The following is a 22662-nucleotide window of genomic DNA, read 5'->3' on the forward strand; positions in this document are numbered from 1 at the left end:
TTGGAATTTTACACACATGTTCACAAACACATGTTCACAGAGGACACTATAGGGCAGCTGCACTCTTGGATTGATCCACAGGCACCCCCCCCCCCCCCCCCCCCCCCCATTGAGCCTCATGCACTGTGTTGTTGTCTGCGTAAGTGTAGTCTTCTGTGTTTAAATTCTGTAGTTTTTTCTTGTATCTGCACATTGTAGATCAGTGTTGAGATACGACTTTGTTTTTGTCACTAATGTGCCCCCCCCATATTATAAACCATCTACACTCATCTAAGCAAGGGGGGCCTAACATGGCTGCGCCTCAGTCAACTTTGAACTGTATGTGTGTATTTCTGTTGGGTGTCTGATCTTGTTCGAGTTGTACTTGAACAGCAATTCACATGTCAATGTAAGCTGTGTTATATGACAATAAACCTCCATTCTACTCTATTCTATTCTATTCTATTCCATTCCATTCCTCTCTACTCTATTCCATTCCATTCCTCTCTATTCTATTATATTCCATTCCATTCTATTCTATTCTGTTATTTCTGTTCTGTTCTATTCCATTCTGTTCTATTCTTTTTCATTATATTCTTTTTCCATTCCATTCTAGTCTATTCTTTTCTATTCTACTCTATTTTATTCCATTCTACGTGCATGAGCAAATGTGCGTGGTCCTGTGCTTTATTCCATAGCAGCGGACCCCAACCCTCAGGGTTTCTGAGGTGAACATGAAAAGTGGTGGTGTGATTTTCATCTTCCTCTTGTGTTTTCTCATCACACAGAGCCCCCCCCCCCCCCCCCCCCCCCCCCCACCGCTCCCCAGTAACTTCCCCCACACCTGGACTTCATGGCAAAGTTCTTTCCCAGTGAGAGCTGACGCAGAGACCGGCATCGACCCACCGACAGAACCAGAGTCACCATGTGGTTTTCCAAACCTGCAGAAACACAACAAAACACTGTTTCATTCAAGTCAAATCAAAACACAACAAAACATCTTTTCTAGACATTTTGACTTGTTGAAACCGTTAAGACAACAAAATATGTTTAAGCACCTGATAGTCAGAATACGTGGTTCCATTTGTTAACAGACAGTTTAATCAGTGGTGGGCCATCAGGGCCTTCAAGGCCTAAAAAATATCTGTATCATGTGTTCATGATATTTTGTCCATGCATAGTCATGTAATCCTTCTAAACGGTCAGTCCAATCCCTTTTATTGTGTGGATGATGGTTATGCTGCTTCCACACAGACGTATTTTCATATTGGAGCATTTAACCAATCACATTTCAGCTGTCCTTTGTTACAAGGCAGAGTCAGAGCTAAAGAGGCCTTCACTATCCGTTCTGAAGGCCTTATAATACAATATCAGTGTCGGACATTCATTTCCGTCAACCAATCAGATTTTGAGTAAAATGATAAATATCATAATAAATAATATTTTATATTTATGTGGTTATTTTCAATGTTTGGTGCTGGCTGTGATTGCATTACAGGGGTTGTGTGATTCAGACGTAGCTCTACTGAAGGCCCAGATGTGTCATGCACAGTCCACCACTGAGTTTAATCAATGGTGAAGATTCAGGAAAATGCAGGGAAATCCCCCACAGTGTCTGGGAAACTGCCAGTAAGGATGCAGGAGGAAGAGGAAATGGAGAGTAAAGAGTAAAGAGGAGAAAGACTTTATTCCAGCGATTCAAGGGCTCTGGTCAGTAAACTATTACAGACCTCAGATAGTTTTCGTATGACAAATTTGTCTGTGTTTCATGTAATTATCAGTAGAAAAGATCAGTAGTAAGAAGCTTGTTTACAGCTGAAACATTTTGACTCCCAGCAATCAAAAGAAACATAGTTGAAAATGTTATCTAGAAGGACATTTACAAAACTAACTAAAACCTGTGTGCTATTTCCAGGTTTTTTGCTACTCTGGAATCACATTACTGTGGATGAATGTGCTTATTACAACCTGTTGTAATAACACCGAACACCAGTTCGTTTTTGTAGTTGTCTTTCTTTGCTGGATAATGGAACTGGCCTGCATCATAGTCTAATCATTAGGCCTAAATTTGCTTCAAGTTTGGGACTCTAGTTAAGAAAAGCTCCTTAATTGATTGCTTTTACAAATGTCCTCAATATTCACTATGATTGTTTTTTTTATTTTAGAAAAAAAATTTAAAATATATACCACTTGTTTAATTATCATGACTCCAACTGTAACTCAGTTCTTATACCATAATAATGCACTTGTGGTGCTAAATATTCTCATCATCCTCTTCCTCCCTCTCACTCATGGTGCAGAAAGAATTAAACATAACAGGACAAATAACTACACAAAACACATTAAAACAGCTAAACAACTAAACACATTTGGTCAAAAACCCACACTTAAACCCAAATCTGTCCAGACTGGCAAAGGAAATGGTATCCCACAATTCCTTGCAGTGCAGATCTAACAGCAGCACCAAAGTTACACCCACTTAATTGAATTAATTTGAATGAAAGTAAAATAACTGTCTGATAACTACGTGTTATTTTTAAACTGACTTAACTAAAAAAATGATTTATCTTAACTAAAGCTAATAATTACAGTTTTTCTCAGTCGCTTTAGTACAATTCTCAGATCAGAATGAAATTCCCAAAACTATTTGTTCAATCTTCACATCATGATGTCACTTGTCCACATCATATAAGCAGTTTCTCACTTCTTTGAATGATTTGCAATTGCTTTGGTACATCCATGCAAATGATTATGAACAATTCTCTGCTCTTTGCTACATTATCAATTGTTTATGTCATGTTGATCAAAATGTATTATTTAGTTCACTGTGCAATAGTCTTACTCCTCAAAACACCTTGTCATTAGTTAGTCGTATAAGTCATTAACTGCAAAATGGTTGACCAAGTTGTCACAATGTGACAAACATTTTTCACTGCGTTGAAAAAGAGGATATTTGCTGTGATGTGGATGAGAATTTGTGGCCTAACATACAGGAACGACAAGAGGTGTAGGAAGACCACACTAATTCCTACTGCACTGCCTGTACTGTTGGACAGAATATTGTCCTATCTTTTTTTCCCCTTTGTGTTACTGTTTGCAGTGGGTTTTTTCTATGTTGGTATGACATGGTCTGTCAACAAATTACAATATGAACAATAAAATTGTAAATGTGAATCTTGTCCAGTCTCTTGCAATCAAACAAAAAAGTTGTAACTTACATTTTACAATAATTGTCATCCAAACTTTAGCCATAGTTTACATCAGAACCTCCCTCTAAAGTACAGTTATATTGACAACATGACAAAGTCATTTGACTGTCTTGTTCATAGACAATGACACAAGGACTTGACATTGACATAAAGACTTAGTTGAGACTTAGTTTTGAGAGATGAACTAAAGATTTTGAGCAAGCTACAGGCTTTTGCAAGAAATCCATAGAGTTTTGCTGTTTGTACAAATTGTTTTGAGAAATGCACACACGAATTTGCAAAATTCAATTCTGATCTGAGAATTGTACTAAAGCGACTGAGAAAAATTGTAAGTTAGATCAAATTAAAAAGTGTATCTTTCCAACATCCATATGTGGTCTTATCACCCTCTCACGGTGGAAAAAGTATTATCTGAGCTTCTTCATCCACTAAATCATCTTCAAATGGACACGCCATGCTGCTGCACCTCTCTGAAAACAAACTAACCTTCAACTAAACCTGCTCCAGACCAGGTTATGTTCAAAGCATGAGTTGCAATGGCAACTTGACATACCCTGAAACATACCTCCATTTCTGGAACTGAAAGCTGAGGTTATCAACTTCCTTAGCCTCAAACTTACCGTGGGAGCTAGCATAACCTGCTTTCTGGAATACCCCCCCTGGAAAGGCCACTTCACAGCAGTCTGAATACAGACCAAACGCAAGGTTCAGGACTTGATCTGGACCCAGTTGAGCGGACTGGGTCCAGGCCAACGGATTCTTCCAGTCTGAATACTACAGACTGCATTACAGTCTGTAGTATTCAGACTGTATCCAGTGAATACACAGACACAACCTTTATAAAACATTGCCTCTACAGCGCCTCTAGTGACAGTTTGATGCTAAAGCAGCAGGCAACGAAAATCCTGCGGGAGTCTGCATATTGTAAACGGTCAGAATGATCAGCCAATGATTGGCTCCCACAAAGGCTGGATTTGCACAGAGTAGCGCACCCACATGGTCAAGCCTCATAACGCTGAGGGAGGGGCACCATGGAGGATGTTTTGGAGTTTGTGTGGTTGTGCCTACTGTTGTCAGAGATGTCCAGACTCCTGATGGCGGTGGCCTCAGAGATGTGCTCCTGTATGACCTGGGCTCCTGCTGAGCGCAGCTGAAAAACAGGAATGGGATGATGCTCGCTCTTGCTGTTGAATTCACTCTGAAACCTTTGCACTACAGAGGTGGATGGGGGGCGTTGTGTACCTCACAGCTGCTGAGGTCCAACTCCAGGCCAAAGAGACAAGTGTTGGTGGCCAGACCCTGCAGCAGCAACCTGACAGCAAAGCAAACACAGCAGTGAGCGGCTGCAGCTCCTCGGCTCCATTTTATGTCAATCAACTTTGAAAAAAGCCTCTGATTATCAAAAGATGTCAATCTGGACAAGCTGATGTGACCTCTGACCCTGATCCCCATCACAGACAAAATACAGAAAAACAATGGGCTTTATTGTATGTCCTCTGTGGACAGATCCACAAACATGAGCGGTTGAGAACACATTCAACAGTTAAGAAAGCACTTTGGATTTAAATTACCTGATGTGGTGAACATTTCCAGACTATGTAAAATACAAGTTAGAAAGAACTTCAGGATCACTTGAGCCCTAAAACAGTATCGATGTTCTGAAGTCTGCAAAGTTCAGGTTGGTTTGGAGGAGACACACCTGAGGGCTTGTGCAGGAAGTTTGGTTGCAGACAGACCCACATATTTCAGCTCACAACTCTGACTGAAGAACTGCCGAATGCTCCTGGTCACGTCCCGCACCTTTCTGCAGACACAGTCATGAAAGATTCCAGACCCAGTTTGTCTCATAAATCATGTTTACAACTTTTTTCTCAGCCTCTTCTCTGCTCATGAAGCCTGGACTGCTACTTCTCCTTTGAGTGGCCGGCTTATTAAAAAAGAAAAACTCCTTATATCCACACCATAAGCATCGTCACACAAACATGTGCCCCAAATTAGATTGGGCACGGTGTGAGAGCCCCCTCTGATGGCCTCCAGAGGTATTACAGAGCCATATTTCATACCATTGGAAACGTTGAGATTAAAAAACAGCACACATTTGAAACAAAGTGATAATGATGCCACATGATAATATTAGTCATGTCTTTCAGTCAGAACATGTAAGTGAGACTATAAACCAGGTGAATATTCACTTTATCTTAGTTTAATACCACTTCTCTAACTAATTCTTAGAGTAAAGTCAGAATGTTCATGTGATGACAATGATGGATGTTTGTGTTCATGTTTATATCTAAACATTTATTCTGAACTATTCCTGTTTGTTTGCTGTTCTATTATCAGTGCTCAGGGAAAAAACACATTATTTACCCACTGTCTCCAATTTGAGACACACATTTTGAACATAATCTAATTGTATAATGAAGAATTAATTATCACCAAATTTCTACAATTTAGGAGAATAAATTTTCTGCTTCCAAAATTGTAATTGTACAAGGAAAAAGTGTTGTGTTTTTGAAACTAAAATTTTGCAATTGTCTTTTAAAATGTTTCAACAAAGACAACTGACTTTGATTGCCTGTTTAATTTATGTTGCAGACAACTCAAAGAAATAGGATGGACTTCTCAAGAATCTCACTGAATCGTCTTTACTTGGACCAAGTTCAATACAATGGGCTGTAACCCTTGTGCTATCCTAGGCACTTTAACATTGGGAGTTGGGTCATCTACACCCACTAGACCAGGGGTCGGCAACCCGCGGCTCAGGAGCCACATGCGGCTCTTTAGCGCTGTCCTAGTGGCTCCCTGGAGCATTTTCAAAAATGTAAGAAGATGGGGGAAAGAAATTTTTTTTTTGTTTTAATATGGTTTCTGTAGGAGGAAAAACAAGACACAAACATTCCTAACGTTTTCCAATACTGTAAGAATGTGTAGAATAAATATTGTAACGCCCAGCAGGTACGTCACTTGCAGCGGGAAATACGGCAGCCACGCTGTCAAAAAGTTGAGCTGTCAATCAAGTGGCAGCGCTGGAGAACTGTCCGTGGCCCATACACCGCACGGCTCCGAACAGTCTCAGAGAGGAGGAAGCTTTTAGCGGACCGCTAGGCAGGTGGCTGATGGAAATCGAACCACCGTCAGTTCCATGCATTGCTTGATGAAGTTGAAAGCGAATATTCTGATCTCCTGCTACAAAACACAGTCCGATGGCTGTCCAGGGGTGACGTTTTGCGTCGCTTTGTCGTCTGTTTAGAACACGTGAAAACATTCCTGAAAAGCAAAGACCTAAACTACCCGCAACTGGAAGATACTGAGTGGCTGGAAAACCTGCACTTTTTGCTGGATATGACTGTGACAAGCCACCTAAACGAGCTGAATGAAAGTCTGCAGGCACCGCAAATGCTTGAAGCTGTTCTGTCATTCGAGCGCAAGCTGGCTGTCATGGGGCACGCACGTTATATTTTATTGTTTTTTTTTCAAATCCTCAAAATAAGAATGACATCAAAAATCGGATTTCTTCATTACATTTCTTCAATTTTATCAAAGCAATGAAACATAATTCATTGATATTGTAATGAAGTTAAACTTGCACAACAGAGCAGTCACGTGACCCGTCATTCTCCGCAGAATGCACTGAAGGGCAAATAAACATTTAATCGTTAATGCTCATTATGTATTTGTAGCAACTTAGTCATTTTGATAGTAGGCTAATATAGCTAATATAGATACATATTGCATGTTTTGCCTTCATTATGAGGCTTAAATAGAGCTTTTAATATTTTGCGGCTGCAGACATATTTGTTTTTTTCGTCCAATTTGGCTCTTTCAACATTTTGGCTTGATGGCCCCTGCGCTAGACAGTGCTCTGAACCTTTTTTCTTTAATGATTTGTGATCTTCACTGGTGTCCATGGATTACATGAAATCTTTCCACCTTTATCCACCTTTGTCATGGTAGGGAGAACATGTCAAAGTAAGGGTGGGGTCATCTAAGATAGCACAAGGGTTAAGGAAAGTTTGGATCATGCTAATGAGACAGGGGTCTCAGAAATGCATGTATCAAATATGATATCAATAGTTGTTTGGGTTAAAAAGTAAAGTTCAAAAACATAACAATAATGTAACCTATGTTAGTGAAGAGGGTGGACGAGAGCATAAGGGTTAGTGAGATGTCCAGGATGTGTGTGCAAACAAGTGTTTGTTAATGCGGAGCTGTGGAGGTGACCTGTGGCTGAAGGGATTTCTGGCCAAGTTCAGGTGCTGCAGCCGGCTGCAGCAGCCAGCAGACAGGGACACGAAGAGCTGCAGGAACACAGCAGAGATGGACAGACGTTAGAGCTGGGCGCTGCTTCCTCTGATCATGAGGCAGTTTTCCCTCCATGATCCACCCACAGGACGTCCTCTCACTGAGACCCTCTAAACTTCAAAGACTCTCACTGAAGGAGGAGGCCAGAAGATGAAGAAGAATGTCTGCAGCACACTCTAACCCAAATGTGCTGCTTTGCTGAGAAGAAAGCTGTTGTCACTAACCGTGTCCAGGGGGCAGCTGGTGTCGCTGAGGTCCAGGTGGGACAGCGAGTTTTTGTTGGACAAGAAACTGAAGAGGAACTGCAAGACAAACGTGCAGAACAATGAATCCTCGGTGTCACACTAACTAAATCCTTCACTGGCAGAGGCAGTATCATGAAAGCTTCACTTCCACCTCCCCAGAGACACAGAAGCAGAGAGTTTGGGGTCCACTCCTGAGGAGTAGCATTTGTTCTTTAGGACATTTACCATTTCACAATATGCACAGTTTCTCAAGAAATCTCAGTAGTCTGGAAATCTTTAACCAACCAACGACCAACCATCTGAGAAGTGGAAGGATTTGGGGTTCTGTCCCAGCAGTGGTGGGCCGTCAGGCCCTTCAAGGCCTTCTCTGAAAGCCTACAAAATATATGAATCATGTGTTTATTTCATTTTGTCCATGCATACTCATTAAATCATTTGTCCATTCTCTATTATTTTGTTTATGATGGGTATGCCGCTTTCAGATTTTCACATTGGAGCATTTAACCAATCACATTTCAGCTGTCCTCTGTTTCCAGGCAGGATAAGGGTATTCACCTTGGGTTGTGAAGGCCTCCTAATGCAAAATCAATGTCATTCATTCATTTCCTTCAACCTATCAGATTGTGAGTTGGTGTCAGCAGGGCCTTCTAGCAGGCTTAGGTAGCGTCAGAGTATTCAGACCTTCTGATTGGACAGAAGTTTCAGGAAGTCACATGCAGCCTTGTCCAGTTGGACACAGAGGAGCACTTTGTGATCTGTCTCAGTTAAAACAGACTGACTGTGATGGATCCATGTAGGATTTAGCAGGAAACTCTCCAACTGATCTCCTTGACTGCCTTCATCAGAAACATCAGAGTGAATCAGGAAGCAGCCGTACAGATTTGTGTGTTTGGACTGACCCTATGTCCACTGTGTCTGTCCAGTGGACATTTTGGGCTCTGAGGCTAATTCAAACTTACAGAAACACAACTGAACAGACTCTCAGCACTGGCCTTGATGGAATAGAAAATGACTGAAGACCATAATCTACATGACAGGCTGATGGACTGTTTTTGAGAAAGAGAGGAGGATGGATTTAGTCTTTTAATAATCCGAGTTTTTGATGAGTGAAATGATAAATATCACAATAAATAATATTTCACATGTATGTGGTTATTTTCAATGTGTTGCATAATGAGATTTGTTTACTGTTTTGTTGATTCTGTTTATTTAGAGGCATTTATTGTGGGTCCTGCAACACAAAGCTGGTTTCTGCATCGTAAAATATTTCATGAGGGGTTAAGGGATATAGACGTAGCACGACTGAAGGCCCGGGTGTGTAACGGTCCACCACTGAGTCCCAGTGTCCTCTTGAGGAGAAAACTAACAGAAGACTGAGGTCATGTCTGAATTTCTTCCCTAAATCCCTCCGTTTGTTTCAGTGTGATGTAGTGGTGAGCAAACGAACCCCTCAGCCCTCAGCAGGGGTTTGGGGGGCATGGGGAGCAGTTTTTAGTCCACATTTGACGACATACAGTAGAAGGTTACCATGGCATCCTCGGTGGAGAGACTGCCGGGGTTTTTTGACAGATCCAGGTGGGTCAGAGATGCTGAGAAGAGCTGATTGGAGGATAAGACCGTACTGAGACTGCCAAGACCTGCAAACACACCAGGCCTCACACTCATTCTTCTGTGTGGAACATTCTCAGCAAACTTTCAGCTGTTTCAAACATTCACTTCTCTCATGAGATTCCTGTTTGGTCTGCAGATTTTCTCACTCTTTGAAATGTTACACCACTTTTTTGCTCACTAAAAAAAAACAAAGGAACTGGGATGTGCTCTTTGACAGCTTAAAACAAAGTTTCAACTGGAAAATCAACAAACCTTTCAACAGCTATGCAGACACTAGGCTACTATGAAACAATCCCTTAAGGTTTTGTGTAATGGCGGTTGATCAAGAAAAATAGATGGACATTGTTGACTACATAATAGTTACAACTCAGGATATTCAGGCACTTGCAGTCACTTTAATCAGGTTAAAGTTCAGTATTTTGAATCCATCACATTCCTGTATGGGATTTGTTCTTATTTGGAAACAAACTCTAGAACCAGTTGGATTCAATGTCATTTACATTGACATGAAAACATAATAACTTTCAATGATTTTCCACCGTCAAACTAAATATAATGACTGAAGCCTGAGATCTTCTTGTGCTCACTTTGTTTGGAATTATATATATTTTTTACTTTAATGACTTTATAGTTATATGCTAGAACTTAATGCAAATGCAAAGAGTGTGTTAGAAACAACAGAGCTCAATGAATGGCTCTCATTTAGGCTTTCCAACCCCAAAATATGGAAGAGTTGTTCTGATAGAGCAATATAAAAGCAAAGGCTGATGACAGGTATGTGTTTGTGTGTACCTTTAGCAGTCATGGATATACAGCTCAAAGAGAGATGTTTGAGTCCCTCATCCAGAAGATGTAACTGCTGACTGAGAGCTGTGACTCCTACAAACAAAAAGAGAAAACCCTTTCTTCATATGTTCTGTTTACTGATCTTGTCTGAGAAGTCTGTTGCTGACATCATGCAGTGGATTCGGCTTATTTTCTGTTCCAACACTGAACTGTGGATCTCTGTGACAAACATACCTTTGTCTTCAATGGGATTTCCAGACAGGTTGATTGATTGTAGAGGACAGGACATGCGCTCTTGAAGAGCAGCTGCCATTTTCACTGCAAAGTCCCTGCAGCAGAAGGTTGTGATAGCTGGATGTCAAACACGTTTTCAAAACCTGGTAACAGGCCTAAGCACTCCACTCACTATGAAGAACACATTTGATTTCATCTTTCACATTTTTCTGTCTTGATTCGGTCTTTATTACCTTGGATCATTTCTCTATTTTGAAGTTTGCCTTTCTTCATAATTCAGCATCAGTTGCTACAACCATCCTTCACTGTTCACCATCACTTCAATCTGTGGATGGTTCACTTTCAACCTGTTTGGACCTGAAAACGCCCTGACCCTGGCTCCTTCAGTCCAGAACAAGCACAGTCTGTGGACCAAGTTGGGTCACTTTCACTGTGGGACAGTCTCATTGATCAGAAATGCTGTCTGAACCCCCACTCCCCTGGTGACTGTGGAGGCCGTTTGAGTCCAGAGAACTCATAGTCATGTTCTAGAAACCAGACTGAGATGATTCCAGCTTTATGACATGGAGCCTTATCTTGCTGGAAGTAGCATCAGAAGCTGGTCCACTGTGGTCAGAAAGGAATGGACATGGTCAGCAACAAGACTCAGGTAGGCTGTGGCGTTGGAACCATGCTCAACTGGTACTAAGGGGCGCAAAGTGTGCCAAGATAATATCCCCCACACCATGACACAAGAGCAGGCAGACAGCTGGTTCCAAAATAGCAGGTTTATTAGCTCAGCTAAAAGTCCACAAAGCTAAATCAGGGTCAGGCAGGCTGGCAGGGGTCAAAAACCAGCATGAGAGCATCAGAGAGGTAACAGGGGTATTCAGAATCTAGGAGAGATTCAGGACAGGCAGCACACAAGCTGACTCAGATTCAAAACAGGGTCAGTAAACAGAAGATCAGGTCTAGACACAACACTTGGTAATGAGAGTGAAAAGAGTGACACAAACAAAACTTTGCACTGAGTGGGGCTCAGTTCAGTGCTTAAGTAGACTGTGAGTGTTTGTACATGAGAGTCAGGTGTGTGGCATCCAGGAAGTGTGTGCTGGGGTTGCTGGGAGATGTAGTGCATCTGGAACTTTGGAGATGGTTCCCGCAGGTGACCAGAGGGGAAGACAGAGCTCTGACTTCTGACAATGACACCACCACCACCTGCCTGAACCTGATAACAGGCAGGGAGGATGGATCCATGCTTTCATGTTGTTGAGGCCAGATTCTGATTCTACCATCTGAATGTGGCAGCAGAAACAGATTCATCAGACCAGACAACGTTTTTCCATCTTCTATAGTCCAGTTTTGGTGAGTCTGTGTGAATTGTAGCCTCAGTTTCCTGTTCTTAGCTGACAGCAGTGGTCCCGGTGTGGTCTACTGCTGCTGTAGTCCATCTGCCTCAAGAACTGCTGCTCACTGGATATTTTCTCTTTTAGGACTATTCTCTGTAAACCCTAAAGATGGTTGTGGGTGAAAATCCCAGTAATCAGCAGTACTCAGACCAGCCCGTCTGGAACCAACAACCATGTTCAAAGTCACTTCAATCATCTTTCTTCGTCATTCTGATGCTGGTTTGACCTGTAGCAGATCGTCTGGACCGTGTCTACATGACTAAATATATTGAGTTGCTGCCATGTGTTCCTAAAAAAGTGGCCAGTGAGTGTATATTTACATTTTTTCCCCTAATATTTACCTGTAAATTATTCAACACAAGTCTTCCCATGAAGCAAGTCATCTAAAAGATGATCAAATCCCACTTAAGATGAAACATCCCCAGCCTTGTAGGGAACTCACGTTTTTAGACCGCAGCCCTCCAGAGAGAGTTCCTGCAGACTTGGAGATCTGGACAGCAGAAAGGTCAGCTGCTGCTGGATGTCCACGGACTGAGAACACAGACAGACCCAAAGTAAAAAAAAACGAAAGCTGATTATCTGTAGCCAGGCCAATAATCTATGTAACCACCAAGGGGTTCAGATGCATTCAAACGAGACGCGATTCGCGTGTCGAATTTGCATAGGAAACCCCTCCTTTGACGCGCTGCAGATTTGCTGCTCGACGCCTGATTAAAAATCTGCTTGATTCCTTGACACCCCAGATGGCTGCTTTCCGCCGGTACTTCCGCGTCTCCGTAACCCAGTTTGATTACTTGTTGCTGTCACCATTAGTGCGAGAGGGGAGGAATAAGAGCCAAACCAAAGGATCTTTTTATAACTGTGAGCCCTGGAAGGCAAAGCAGGCTGCGTCCCAGTCCCACAGCGGCTCTCTGTCTGCCGGCCAGCCAGCTGCATGGGGTCTGGCTGAGCTAGCAAATGCCGCTGGCCCCTGGGCAAGGGACTTGTTAGTTCTGCTGTTCCCCCAACACCTGAGTCGTGCTGCAGGACCTCAGATCGGGTCTGTACATTGACTTAACATTAAAACTCGACACCCCTGACGCGCGAATCCCGTCCGGTGTGAATGCTACTTTAGGTTACCAGCTTTTTTTTTTTTTTTTTTTTACTTGCTCTTTTCAACAGCTGAGCAAACAGATTAGAGCTGAAGGCCATTTGTGTTGGACAGGTTTTACTATCACAAAAAGAGGATATATAACTGATGTCAGTGTGGTCACGTGATGGCGCTCCATCAAAGGTCAGGAAGAAGGCAGGCCAAAAAATTTAGGCAGCGACCAGGAAAAGATTCTTGGACATTTCATTGAGTTTTGCTCACTTGAATGACAGTAAATGTGTTTCTGCATAGGATTTGAATCCTGATATTGATGGACGGCTGAGGTTTCAGGAGAGAAAGGAGGTTAACTCTAACTTCTTGTTATGTTCACAAATATTTGTAAATTTAACTTAGTTACATTTTTCATTGATTTACACATTTACATTTTAGGTCTTTTTATTTTCTCCGTGGCCCCTCTCTTGTGTTTACTATCGGGATTGCTTCAGTGTCAGATGTGAAATATTCAGTCTGTATACAATTGAATAAACCAATTTTTTAAAAAGTAAAAAGCATTTTATTTGAATGGCCTCTGTGAATGAATGTGTAATAATAAATGATTAGGCTACCATGTTGGTTGAGGCATTTTTTCCAACTTTTGCTTTTAAGTTACTGGTCCGGCCCACTTGGGATCAGACGGGTTGAATGTGGCCCCCGAACCAAAATTAGTTTGACACCCCTGTCTTAGACTCTAACATGCCTGACTTCTTCCATAAGCCATGGAGATCTCATACCAAACTAACGTCAACCTTATTTGTTTTATTTTTGTCTGTTTGAGTCTTTGCTTCCTCTGCCTGTCTTGCCTGTGGCTCCAACCAGAGGTCAGACCTCCCTAACCAGACCAAGTAGCAGAACTATTAACAGGTTGGTACTGAGACAAAATCCCGGTACCTTTTTTATGAGCAGAAAGTCAGCCATCTTTTTTCTCCTGATGAAATTTTGATCAGCTGGACAACTTGCATAACAAAAACTTTAGTCAGGCTTTAGACAACATCACAACACAAAAACAGCGCAAGTGTTAAACCACATCCAGGTCAACGATGACTGGGCAAAGTCATCCTTTTCAGTGCTGCTTGATCAGAGTGCTGCCTTTTGGAAAGTGGAACTGACATCAGGTACAGTCCACTGTTGTAACTGATCTTCTTTTGAGGGCAGGGGTCACTATATTTTCTTTCATAAACAAATTATATTTCATAATCATGCAGATGACAACAAGCTTTTGTGTCTCTGTCCATCAGATTCTCTGCTGCTGCTTGGAGCAGCTTCACTCCTGGATGCAGTCAGACCTCTGTTAGTTCAACAACGACAAACACGATTCTTTGTTTTTGGAAACAAAGACAGAATAAAACTGAAGAGCAGATTGTTTGAGGAATGAAGAACTAAAAGTAAAGTCAGTAATTATGGGCCCAGAACTGAGTTTTAGCCTCACACAGAGGACAAATCGTCTTTTTCAATCTCGTGCTACGTTCACACCTTTCTTGGAAACGACGTTTGAGCGACAGCTTCCAATGATAAGTCGATGTAAATGTGCGTATATGCACATTTCGGGCTCCCAAATTAAAACTCTCGCTGATATGTGTCGCTACGCAAGTTTTTGATGTCAGTTTTCAGGCTCTACGTACTCTTCCAACTGTCACTAGAATCGAATAGACCTGTGGGAACACCTTATTCACAACGGGCATGTGCTTTCATAAACACACAAACAGCCCAAGGTATTCCCACTAGACACGCAGGGAGTGGCAGGAAGTGGCTTCTGGTTTTACTTTTTCTACTGGCTACCAGCACATGGAGTCTTGGTGGAAAACGTTGAAGCCGTGTAAATCTTTCTCCAGGCTTTTTTTTCCACAGCTCTACTCCGGTAAATGAAAGACTTGGGGTCATGTAATCCCAGCCAGGCAGAAAAAGCACAATCATTAACTTTTCCTTCGTATTTTAAAAGGACACCAGCAATTTATCACTGACAGATTTGAATCCCTGATTGGTCAAAGTTGAGCTGTTTAAAAATTAAGCAGTCAAAAGTTCAGCTGGGTGAACTTTCAGTGTGTGTCCTGTGAATGTCTGGTTTGTAGAGCCCAGAAAAGAAGTTAAAAACTTGCGTAGCGGCGCATGACCGCAAGGGTTTTGAATGCAGAAGCCCAAAATGCAGATCTACACTTTCTTGTCTTTGAAAGGGGCTGGTTTGAATGTAGCTTTGTGCTACAGCGCGTTCAAGAAACCCCGTTCAGCTTGTTCTTGAAAGCACCACACATGTTAAATATGTATGTATCTTAATGTTTACGCGTCATTACAGTTAAACCAGTTGAACTTCGACCATACCGCTTTGGTAGTGACGTATGTGTCCTTTTCAGAACACAGAAGTGCGAACTGTTTGTAAATTGATCATAAAGCAGAAATTAATCAGTGCGGTTTATCCTGGCTTGAATTCAATAACTCCAAGTCTTTCATGTATCGGAGTAGAGCTTTGAAAGGAAAAGTCTGGGGTAAGATTCAAGAGAATCTTCAACATTTTGCGCCAAGCCTCCAACTGTGAGTACATGTGCCAGTATCCCTTGTGCAATCCTATGACCCCACCCTTCCATTGACATGTTCTCCCTACCGTGACAAAGGCGGATAAAGGTGGAAAGATTTCATGTAATCCATGGACACCAGTGAAGATCACAAATCATTGAAGAAAAAAGGTTCAGAGCACTGTCTAGTGGGTCTAGATGACCCAACTCCCAATGTTAAAGTGCCTAGGATAGCACAATGGTTATGGGGTAGCGACAAAGACGGCAGTGGAGTGGGGGGTGGGGGAGGGACAGGGGGCGCAAACAGAAGACTTCAAAGAACAACTGTTCATTTGCAGCTCATTCAGGTCACTGCAGTCAGAGTTTCAACAAGAACCAGAAGAACTGACCACATCACTCCTGTTTTGAAGTTTTGTAAACCTGAACAGTCCAATGAGCTCCAAAGTTGTATAACCATAGAACTCAAAAGTAGCAACCAAGTCAAGTCAGCTGAAAACCTATAAGCCGTTTCAACTTTGACTTGTTATATCTTTATTGGACAAAAACATTTTGAGTAAATGAAACCTTGGTGTCAAAACTTATAAATAAAAGAGACGTGATGACGTCATAAAGAAATACCCAACATTTTTTTTTTTTTTTTTTTTTCCACAATGCGTCGAAAGCAACAAATCTCACAATACAGAATGTGGAAAAAATGGACATCCCAGAAGCAGCTGCTTATTATTAGGGGTCCAGCATTTTAGACAAGCATAAAAATACAAAAGATAAGTGGCGGAAGGAAAAGAAAAGAAAAGAAAATAATTTCATAAATAAAATATACTAATAGAATGCGAGAAATGATGGTAATATAGTGGAAAGTGTTTGACAATAGGGACAATGAATTTGAACAACATAAACTCTGGCGTGTGGCCATAGAAGTGTCAACAGACAGAAAGAAATCACAAACACGTTAATAGATGGTTTCGGTTGGAGCAGCATTTTCACAGTATGTTGACAATAATAACAATTTCAGTTTCCTTTTAAACATGTACATTGTTGCAGACTGTTTAACGTCATTTTCTAAAATATTCCAAGTTTGTGGACCTCTAATACAGACAGAGAAGCTTGTACATTTTAATTTTCTGTTTTTGCCTTTTAGCATATGCTTTCCCCTGGTGTCATGGTGATAAGAGGGCAAAAAAAGTGGTATGAGGTCACACAAACGACTATTTAATTTATTAACAACACTGTACATTGTGCATGCATTATGATACGTGTTGAGTTCCGGTAACTTAAGGAGGCTGTATCTGTGGAAGAGTGGATCCGTTGGGGAATTTGGCGTGGACCAGGTTATTGCTCTTATTGCTTTCTTTTGTGTAATCAGGAGTTTTGCCGTGTAGGTAGAATATGTGTTATTCCATATGATGTTACAGTAATTCAGGTGGGGCTCAAACAGGGATCTGTACAATGTTAGCAATGCATCTGATGGGAGGATGTGCCGAATCTTATAGAATAAACCAACAAGTTTGGATAATTTTTTAACTAGTTCATCTATGTGTTTTTTAAAATTTATAAATTGATCTATGTGGATTCCAAGAAATTTGATCGAGTCCACCTGTTGAAGAGATTGCCCATCTATATTTATGTTCAATTTCCTGTAGGTGGATTTGTGTCTGGATGTGTGGAATATGATAAAAAAAAGTTTTGCTCGTGTTTAATGACAATTTATTGCATTTGAACCAAGTATCTACTTTTACTAGTTGTTCATTTAAGAGTTTTTCCAATAAGTCGATATTTCTATGTGACATGAATAAACTAGTATCGTCTGCAAAAAGTATTTTGTGGATGGCTCCAGAACAGAAAACAAAATCATTTATATAAATTATGAAAAGAAGTGGTCCCAATATGGATCCTTGTGGTACACCCGTTTGAATGTTGAGTTTTTGTGATTTTAGTTCTTTAACCTTTACATATTTCTCTCTTCCACAGATATAACTCCTGAGTTATATCTGAGTAGATTCTTCAAGGTGCGGTGGCACAGCGGTTAGTGCTCCTGACTCAGAACAAGAAAACCCTGGCTTAAGCTCTGAGTGGGGGACCTGGAACAGCACATCTTTCTGTGTGGGGTTTGCATGCGTTGGAACTCTGGCTTTCTCTGATCATTGGTCTGGAAGGTCCGTGACCCAGAGAGGAAACAGTATAAAGTAATAGTTTAAATTTAGTTAAAGTGTTAAGTGTCATTCTAAGTTCCAATTAACTTATATTCTCTAAGTAAGATAACTTAAAAAATATTACGTAATCCGTTTCCTCATAAGTGTGGGGAAGCCCAAATACCTCTCAGATCTGTTGATGTTTCACAAACCTTCTGCAGTAGAACTGCGTTAGAACCAAACAACTTCTGCTGCTCACAAATGGAAGCAGCTTCCAGAGGATCTCAGATGTTCTCCAACTGTTTCTATATTTAACAGTTCCACTCCAATCATATTTTCATTTTATTTTAAGAGGAAAACAAAGACGTTAATGGATTTGCTTGTCTGCAAGTGAATTCATCAGAATGGAACAGAAATGGGAGGCTTTGGCCTGCCCGTTTCCGTTGATGTCACAAAAGAGAACTTTTTCAAACAACATTGTTTCATCTGCTCCTCATTTGAATAAAGAAACACTTAGAAATGCAGTTTTAATCCTAATTTTCTTTATATATGTTCTTCATCATCAGAAAAATCCTACAAGAATCCCTGATTGGTCAAAGTTGAGCTGTTTGAAAATTAAGGCGGCCGTGGTGCAGCGGTAGGGCGGTCGACCCATGATCGTAATATTGCAGGTTCAATTCCCGCCTTGCACGCCCATGTGTCAAAGTGTCCTTGGGCAAGACACTGAACCCCACCTTGCCTCTGGTGGGAGGTTGGCGCCAGTGTTCGGCAGCAGAGCCGCCATCAGTGTGTGAATGGGACTGTGACTGTAAAGTGCTTTAGGCCTTCGTAAGAAGGTAGAAAGCACTATATAAGTATACGCCATTTACCATTTACAAGAACATATTAAAAACACGATTTTAAAGTCCGAACTTAAAACATTATTAATTTCTGAACTGAAGCTGTTTAATTTAATATTTGTTTGTTTGTTTGTTTATCTTTTTTTTTTGGGAGGGGGGGCATTTTTTAATGTTTTATTAATTCATTTACATTTTTTACAGAAGCTCTTGCATGTCTGCAAAGCATGTTAGGATGTCTGTGTGAACAGAAGATGCTGCATCAATAAAAGGGGCTTGGCTTCCTCTGCTTTGGTTTGCCTTCACACACAGCCTCGCTGAAGGGAACCAAAGATCGAAGTGAACCTAACTTGAACCAAACCAAACTTGCCTGATTCCACTCCCGCTCAACAGAACTGAAGCTCTGCTTAAAAAACTGATGAAGGAAAGCCTACCAGTTTGAACTCTTTGCAATGGATCTTGATGAACCACTGGTTGAAGGACAAAGCTGCCACTGCCAAAGCCAAGTCTCTGAGGAGGCAGAAGAATTAGGATGTTCCAAAGGCTGTCGAGCTTGAACATGAACACAACGGGAACACAGACTTCCTCTTCTTACCTGGTGTCCAAATGGCCGAAGTCTTGAAGATTAAAGACTTTGCTGTTGTGTATGTGGTAGATATTGTCAAGATCCTGAATACAAAAAACAACAATATTTTTGGATGTAATTTCTCAAAACTTCCAAATTGAACCAGATATGGAGAAAATGTTTCTTTGGTGTCCCTCTACTCACCCACTGGATCTCCTCCTTAAACTGCATTTCATTGAAATCACACAGAGCAGCATAAGTATCTGAGAACCCTCCTGTTCAACAACAAACGCACAAATGTGCAGAGAACAAGTTCAACAAACAAAGGGGATCTGTAACACATCCCAGCAGAAGCATGAACTGCTCTGAACCCCTGAGTGTCAAGCAAATTCCTTCAACAAATTCCTCTGTTACTCAGGACTGTAGTAAAATAATCCCATTTTCTGTCTTAATGCTTTAAGAAAAGACATTTGTAGAAAGGTTAGGCTTTAGAATAAAGTCTGTGTCATACACTGCAATCACTATGTATGGAAAAGCCTTTAGTATGTATTTAGCTTCACTAAGTGAACGCAAAACTGGACAATTGTGTTTGTTAAGTGAGGCTTTGCTGCATGGAAACGTTACCGATACTGTGATCTGGACATCCTAAAGAATAGCAGGGTCCATTCACAATATTATGGGGGGCCAAATGTAAAAGTTCAACCAATTAAAATTAACAACCAGTTAGATCAGATTTAACCAAATCTCTCTCATTCGCCACATTTAATCATGTTAATTATCAAGCATTTTCGCAGACTTTCTTGTTCTTGTGAGGGCCACATAACTTTTTTCTTTCTGGTGCGGGGCTGGGGGTCAAAAATTGTCTGAACCCAAACATTTATGTTTTTCTAAAAAGCCACACATAACCAAATGCAGTATTATTAGCATTACTTTCTGAGATCTTCATAGAAAAAAAGTGAGGAAATAAATAATAATCATATTCATGAAAAAACAACACTATTTATGAAACAAAAAATTATAAAACAATCAGAAAAAAAAATATTAGTAACCACTAAATCTTCTCCCTCAAAATCCGTTTGAGACTTTGCAGGGCTGCCAGCTCCTCGCACATCTCACAGTTTACGCTAACTTCATTCTGCACAGGAGACGGGGCACAGATGAGTTTGATTGACAAGGACTCCTGCCAATCAGGACACAAAACAGGGTGGATTGTTTGAAAGGAAAAAAGCAGTAGCATAATCCGCGGGCCGTAGTTTGGGTACTATTGAACTACAGAAACCTCTATGGGAACACCTAATTAACTCCTAGGGAAAACACTGACAGGAACACCTAGGCAAACCTCTAGAGGAACACCTACGGAAAGACCTGGAACACCAATAAGGACACATACAGGGACACCTAAAGGACCACCTACAGGGACACCAACAGAAATACCTACAGGAGAAACAAAAAGGATACCTACAAGGACATCTAAAGGAGCAACTACGGAAACACCTACAGGAATATTCTTGCATTCCTGCATTCTTGAACTGTTTTTAATAAACTTAATGCAAATGAACAATTGCTGTGACATTTTCGTTTCTTTACATAGAACACAAACACATTTAAATACATTTGAACTCAAATGACTGTGAATTCCACATCTGAAGACTTGAAATAAAACTAAGAAAGTGTCTGTCTAGTAAAGAAAAATTGATTAATATGAAATCTGGGTTTGTAAGAAATGTTCTATTTTATTCACCACGTAAAGGTCACTGTGAACCTCTGAATTTAAACTGTTTGAACAGAAACACCTAACAGTTTTGACCACACACACACACACACACAAAATGTGTGCGATTTTAGAATTGATTCACCACAGATGACTGAAAAAATAACTTCCCTGCACTAATGTGATTGTGATACTGAGATCTGGATTGCATCAAAAGGTCAGGTCTGGCTCAAAGACTGTGGTTTTGATGCACAAGATGTCCCACAAGTAAGAGTCCCTTAGTCTTGACGTCATGCGGTTCATGACAGAGGATGTCTTTTCGCACAAGGATGTGGAACCAAACAAGCTCAGCATTCTCTTAGAAAATGTGTGCATCCGTTGAACGCTGCCTTCATCCAGCTGGCAGTAAAAGTTGACCAGAGGAAGCTGTAGGTGTCGATTGTGACTCAACGTCACACTGCAGCTCAATGACCTCCGTCTGGAGCGTCATCTGGACTCAGCGCACAGAGAAATTGGCCACTCCTCTCAAAAAAAACAAAACAGGTTGGTGTTGGACGAGTCCGTACTTTCATCGCAGGCTAATGAAAAAAAACTCCTTTTGTCTCCAGCTGTCTCTTAATATCAGATGAAATGTCTTCAATTCTCGGGACCGCAGTGTTCCCGGCCTGGCCCACATCAGCAAACTCCTGCTACTTCTCAGGACAGATGTTCTCCATCACTTTCATCACGCAGTCTTCATCAAATTCTCCATCGGTAAAAGGTTTGCAGTGCTTTGGAATCCGTGTTTCTACCTCGTAGTTAGCTTTTGTGGGGTTTTATTTGTCTCACGTGTTCTCGTGAAAAACGTTGCTGTGCAGTAAAACACATTCCACTTGCTTCATGTTTTCGCTCCGCTCCGTCCCACTTTGTCAAAGTTAGCATGTCTCATCTGGTCATGCCTCTTAATGTTAAACTCCTTAAAAACAGACTCAGTCGTTTTGTGTTTCAATAAAAACATGGGCCAACTTCCACTTGTCCTAGAAGTTGCTGCCACATTTTCAGCCAATCACAAACAAGCATTCATACACACAGTTTTTAGACAGTGCTGAGGGCCGCAGATTACTCATTTTTTTGACGTGAGCTTGTGAGCCGGTAAAAATTTGGGCCGGATTTTGGACATGTCTGACCTACGGTCACATCTACAGGAACATCAACAGGAATATCTGTTGGAACACGTACAGGAACCTCTATGGGAAGACCTACACAAATACCTATGGGAACACCTACAGGAACCTCTATGGAAAGACCTATGGGAAGACCTAAGGTGACTCTGACATGAACAGACTCCTGTGGCTGTCTTTGACAGTTTAGTGAAAAACTGATTTTGTGTTGATATGTTTGAGGAATTTAAAAGCTGACTTGCTCAGACTACATGCTTCATTCAGCTGGAAAAAAATGGAAAAAACTAAAGGAGGTTGTGTTTGCGCTTGCTCGCAGTGAGGAGTGGGAAGTGGATTGGAGCTTACCACAGGGGCTGGGCTGGGCGCTCAGCTGCTGCTCTACCATTTCCGTCAGGGTGTGGAGTCTCTTCTGGAGGTCTGCAGGAATCGTCCTCAGCAAATTTCTGAGGAGAAGGAGCCATGCATCAAAGGCACGACCAGCTGGGGGAGGGGCCCGGTGTGTTTGATTCACGTGATCAAACACACACGCTCATGAAGAGAACTGAAGGAACCAAACTGTGAAGTTCCTCTTAGAGGTGCAGCTTTGACCCTAGTGAAGAGGTTTGGGTCAGAGAACCCCCTCCCCCAATGAGACACTTTCAAACACATCTGCCGAAAACCCAAATATCTTGTACTTCTTTTTATTTCTTTGACATTGTAGTTGTTTTATGTTCCCTTTGATTGTTTGTCTTTGTTGGTTTGTTTTTCTCTTCTTATATATGAGACACTTCATCTTGTTTTTATTTTAAATATGTATTTTAAATTGCTACAGATGCTCAATATTAGATTTTTGCCAAAAGCCATTATGCCAATCTTTCCAAACACGTGTTTCATT

The 22662-nt window shown here is 41.2% G+C and overlaps 1 protein-coding gene across 5 annotated transcripts in view; it reads right to left on the reverse strand.

Moving 5' to 3' along the window:
- The window catches only part of carmil2 (capping protein regulator and myosin 1 linker 2), an 82781-nt gene that overhangs the window by 51087 nt on the left and 9032 nt on the right, over positions 1 to 22662 (reverse strand). For all 5 annotated transcript variants that reach the window (XM_078948321.1, XM_023955527.2, XM_078948319.1 and 2 more), the window contains 14 exons: positions 22134 to 22231; positions 19122 to 19192; positions 18948 to 19021; positions 18787 to 18862; positions 12197 to 12285; positions 10367 to 10461; positions 10139 to 10225; positions 9263 to 9372; positions 7715 to 7792; positions 7410 to 7486; positions 4888 to 4992; positions 4431 to 4500; positions 4257 to 4338; positions 824 to 920 (listed from right to left, as the gene is read on the reverse strand). In XM_078948321.1, coding sequence (XP_078804447.1) covers positions 824 to 920; positions 4257 to 4338; positions 4431 to 4500; positions 4888 to 4992; positions 7410 to 7486; positions 7715 to 7792; positions 9263 to 9372; positions 10139 to 10225; positions 10367 to 10461; positions 12197 to 12285; positions 18787 to 18862; positions 18948 to 19021; positions 19122 to 19192; positions 22134 to 22231 — 1209 coding nt within the window. The remainder of the gene's footprint in view (positions 1 to 823; positions 921 to 4256; positions 4339 to 4430; positions 4501 to 4887; positions 4993 to 7409; positions 7487 to 7714; positions 7793 to 9262; positions 9373 to 10138; positions 10226 to 10366; positions 10462 to 12196; positions 12286 to 18786; positions 18863 to 18947; positions 19022 to 19121; positions 19193 to 22133; positions 22232 to 22662) is intronic.

The sequence above is a fragment of the Oryzias latipes genome, chromosome 6 (genome assembly GCF_053564925.1).
Source record: "Oryzias latipes strain Hd-rR chromosome 6, Olatipes_Hd-rR_3.1".
Classification (NCBI taxonomy): domain Eukaryota; kingdom Metazoa; phylum Chordata; class Actinopteri; order Beloniformes; family Adrianichthyidae; genus Oryzias; species Oryzias latipes.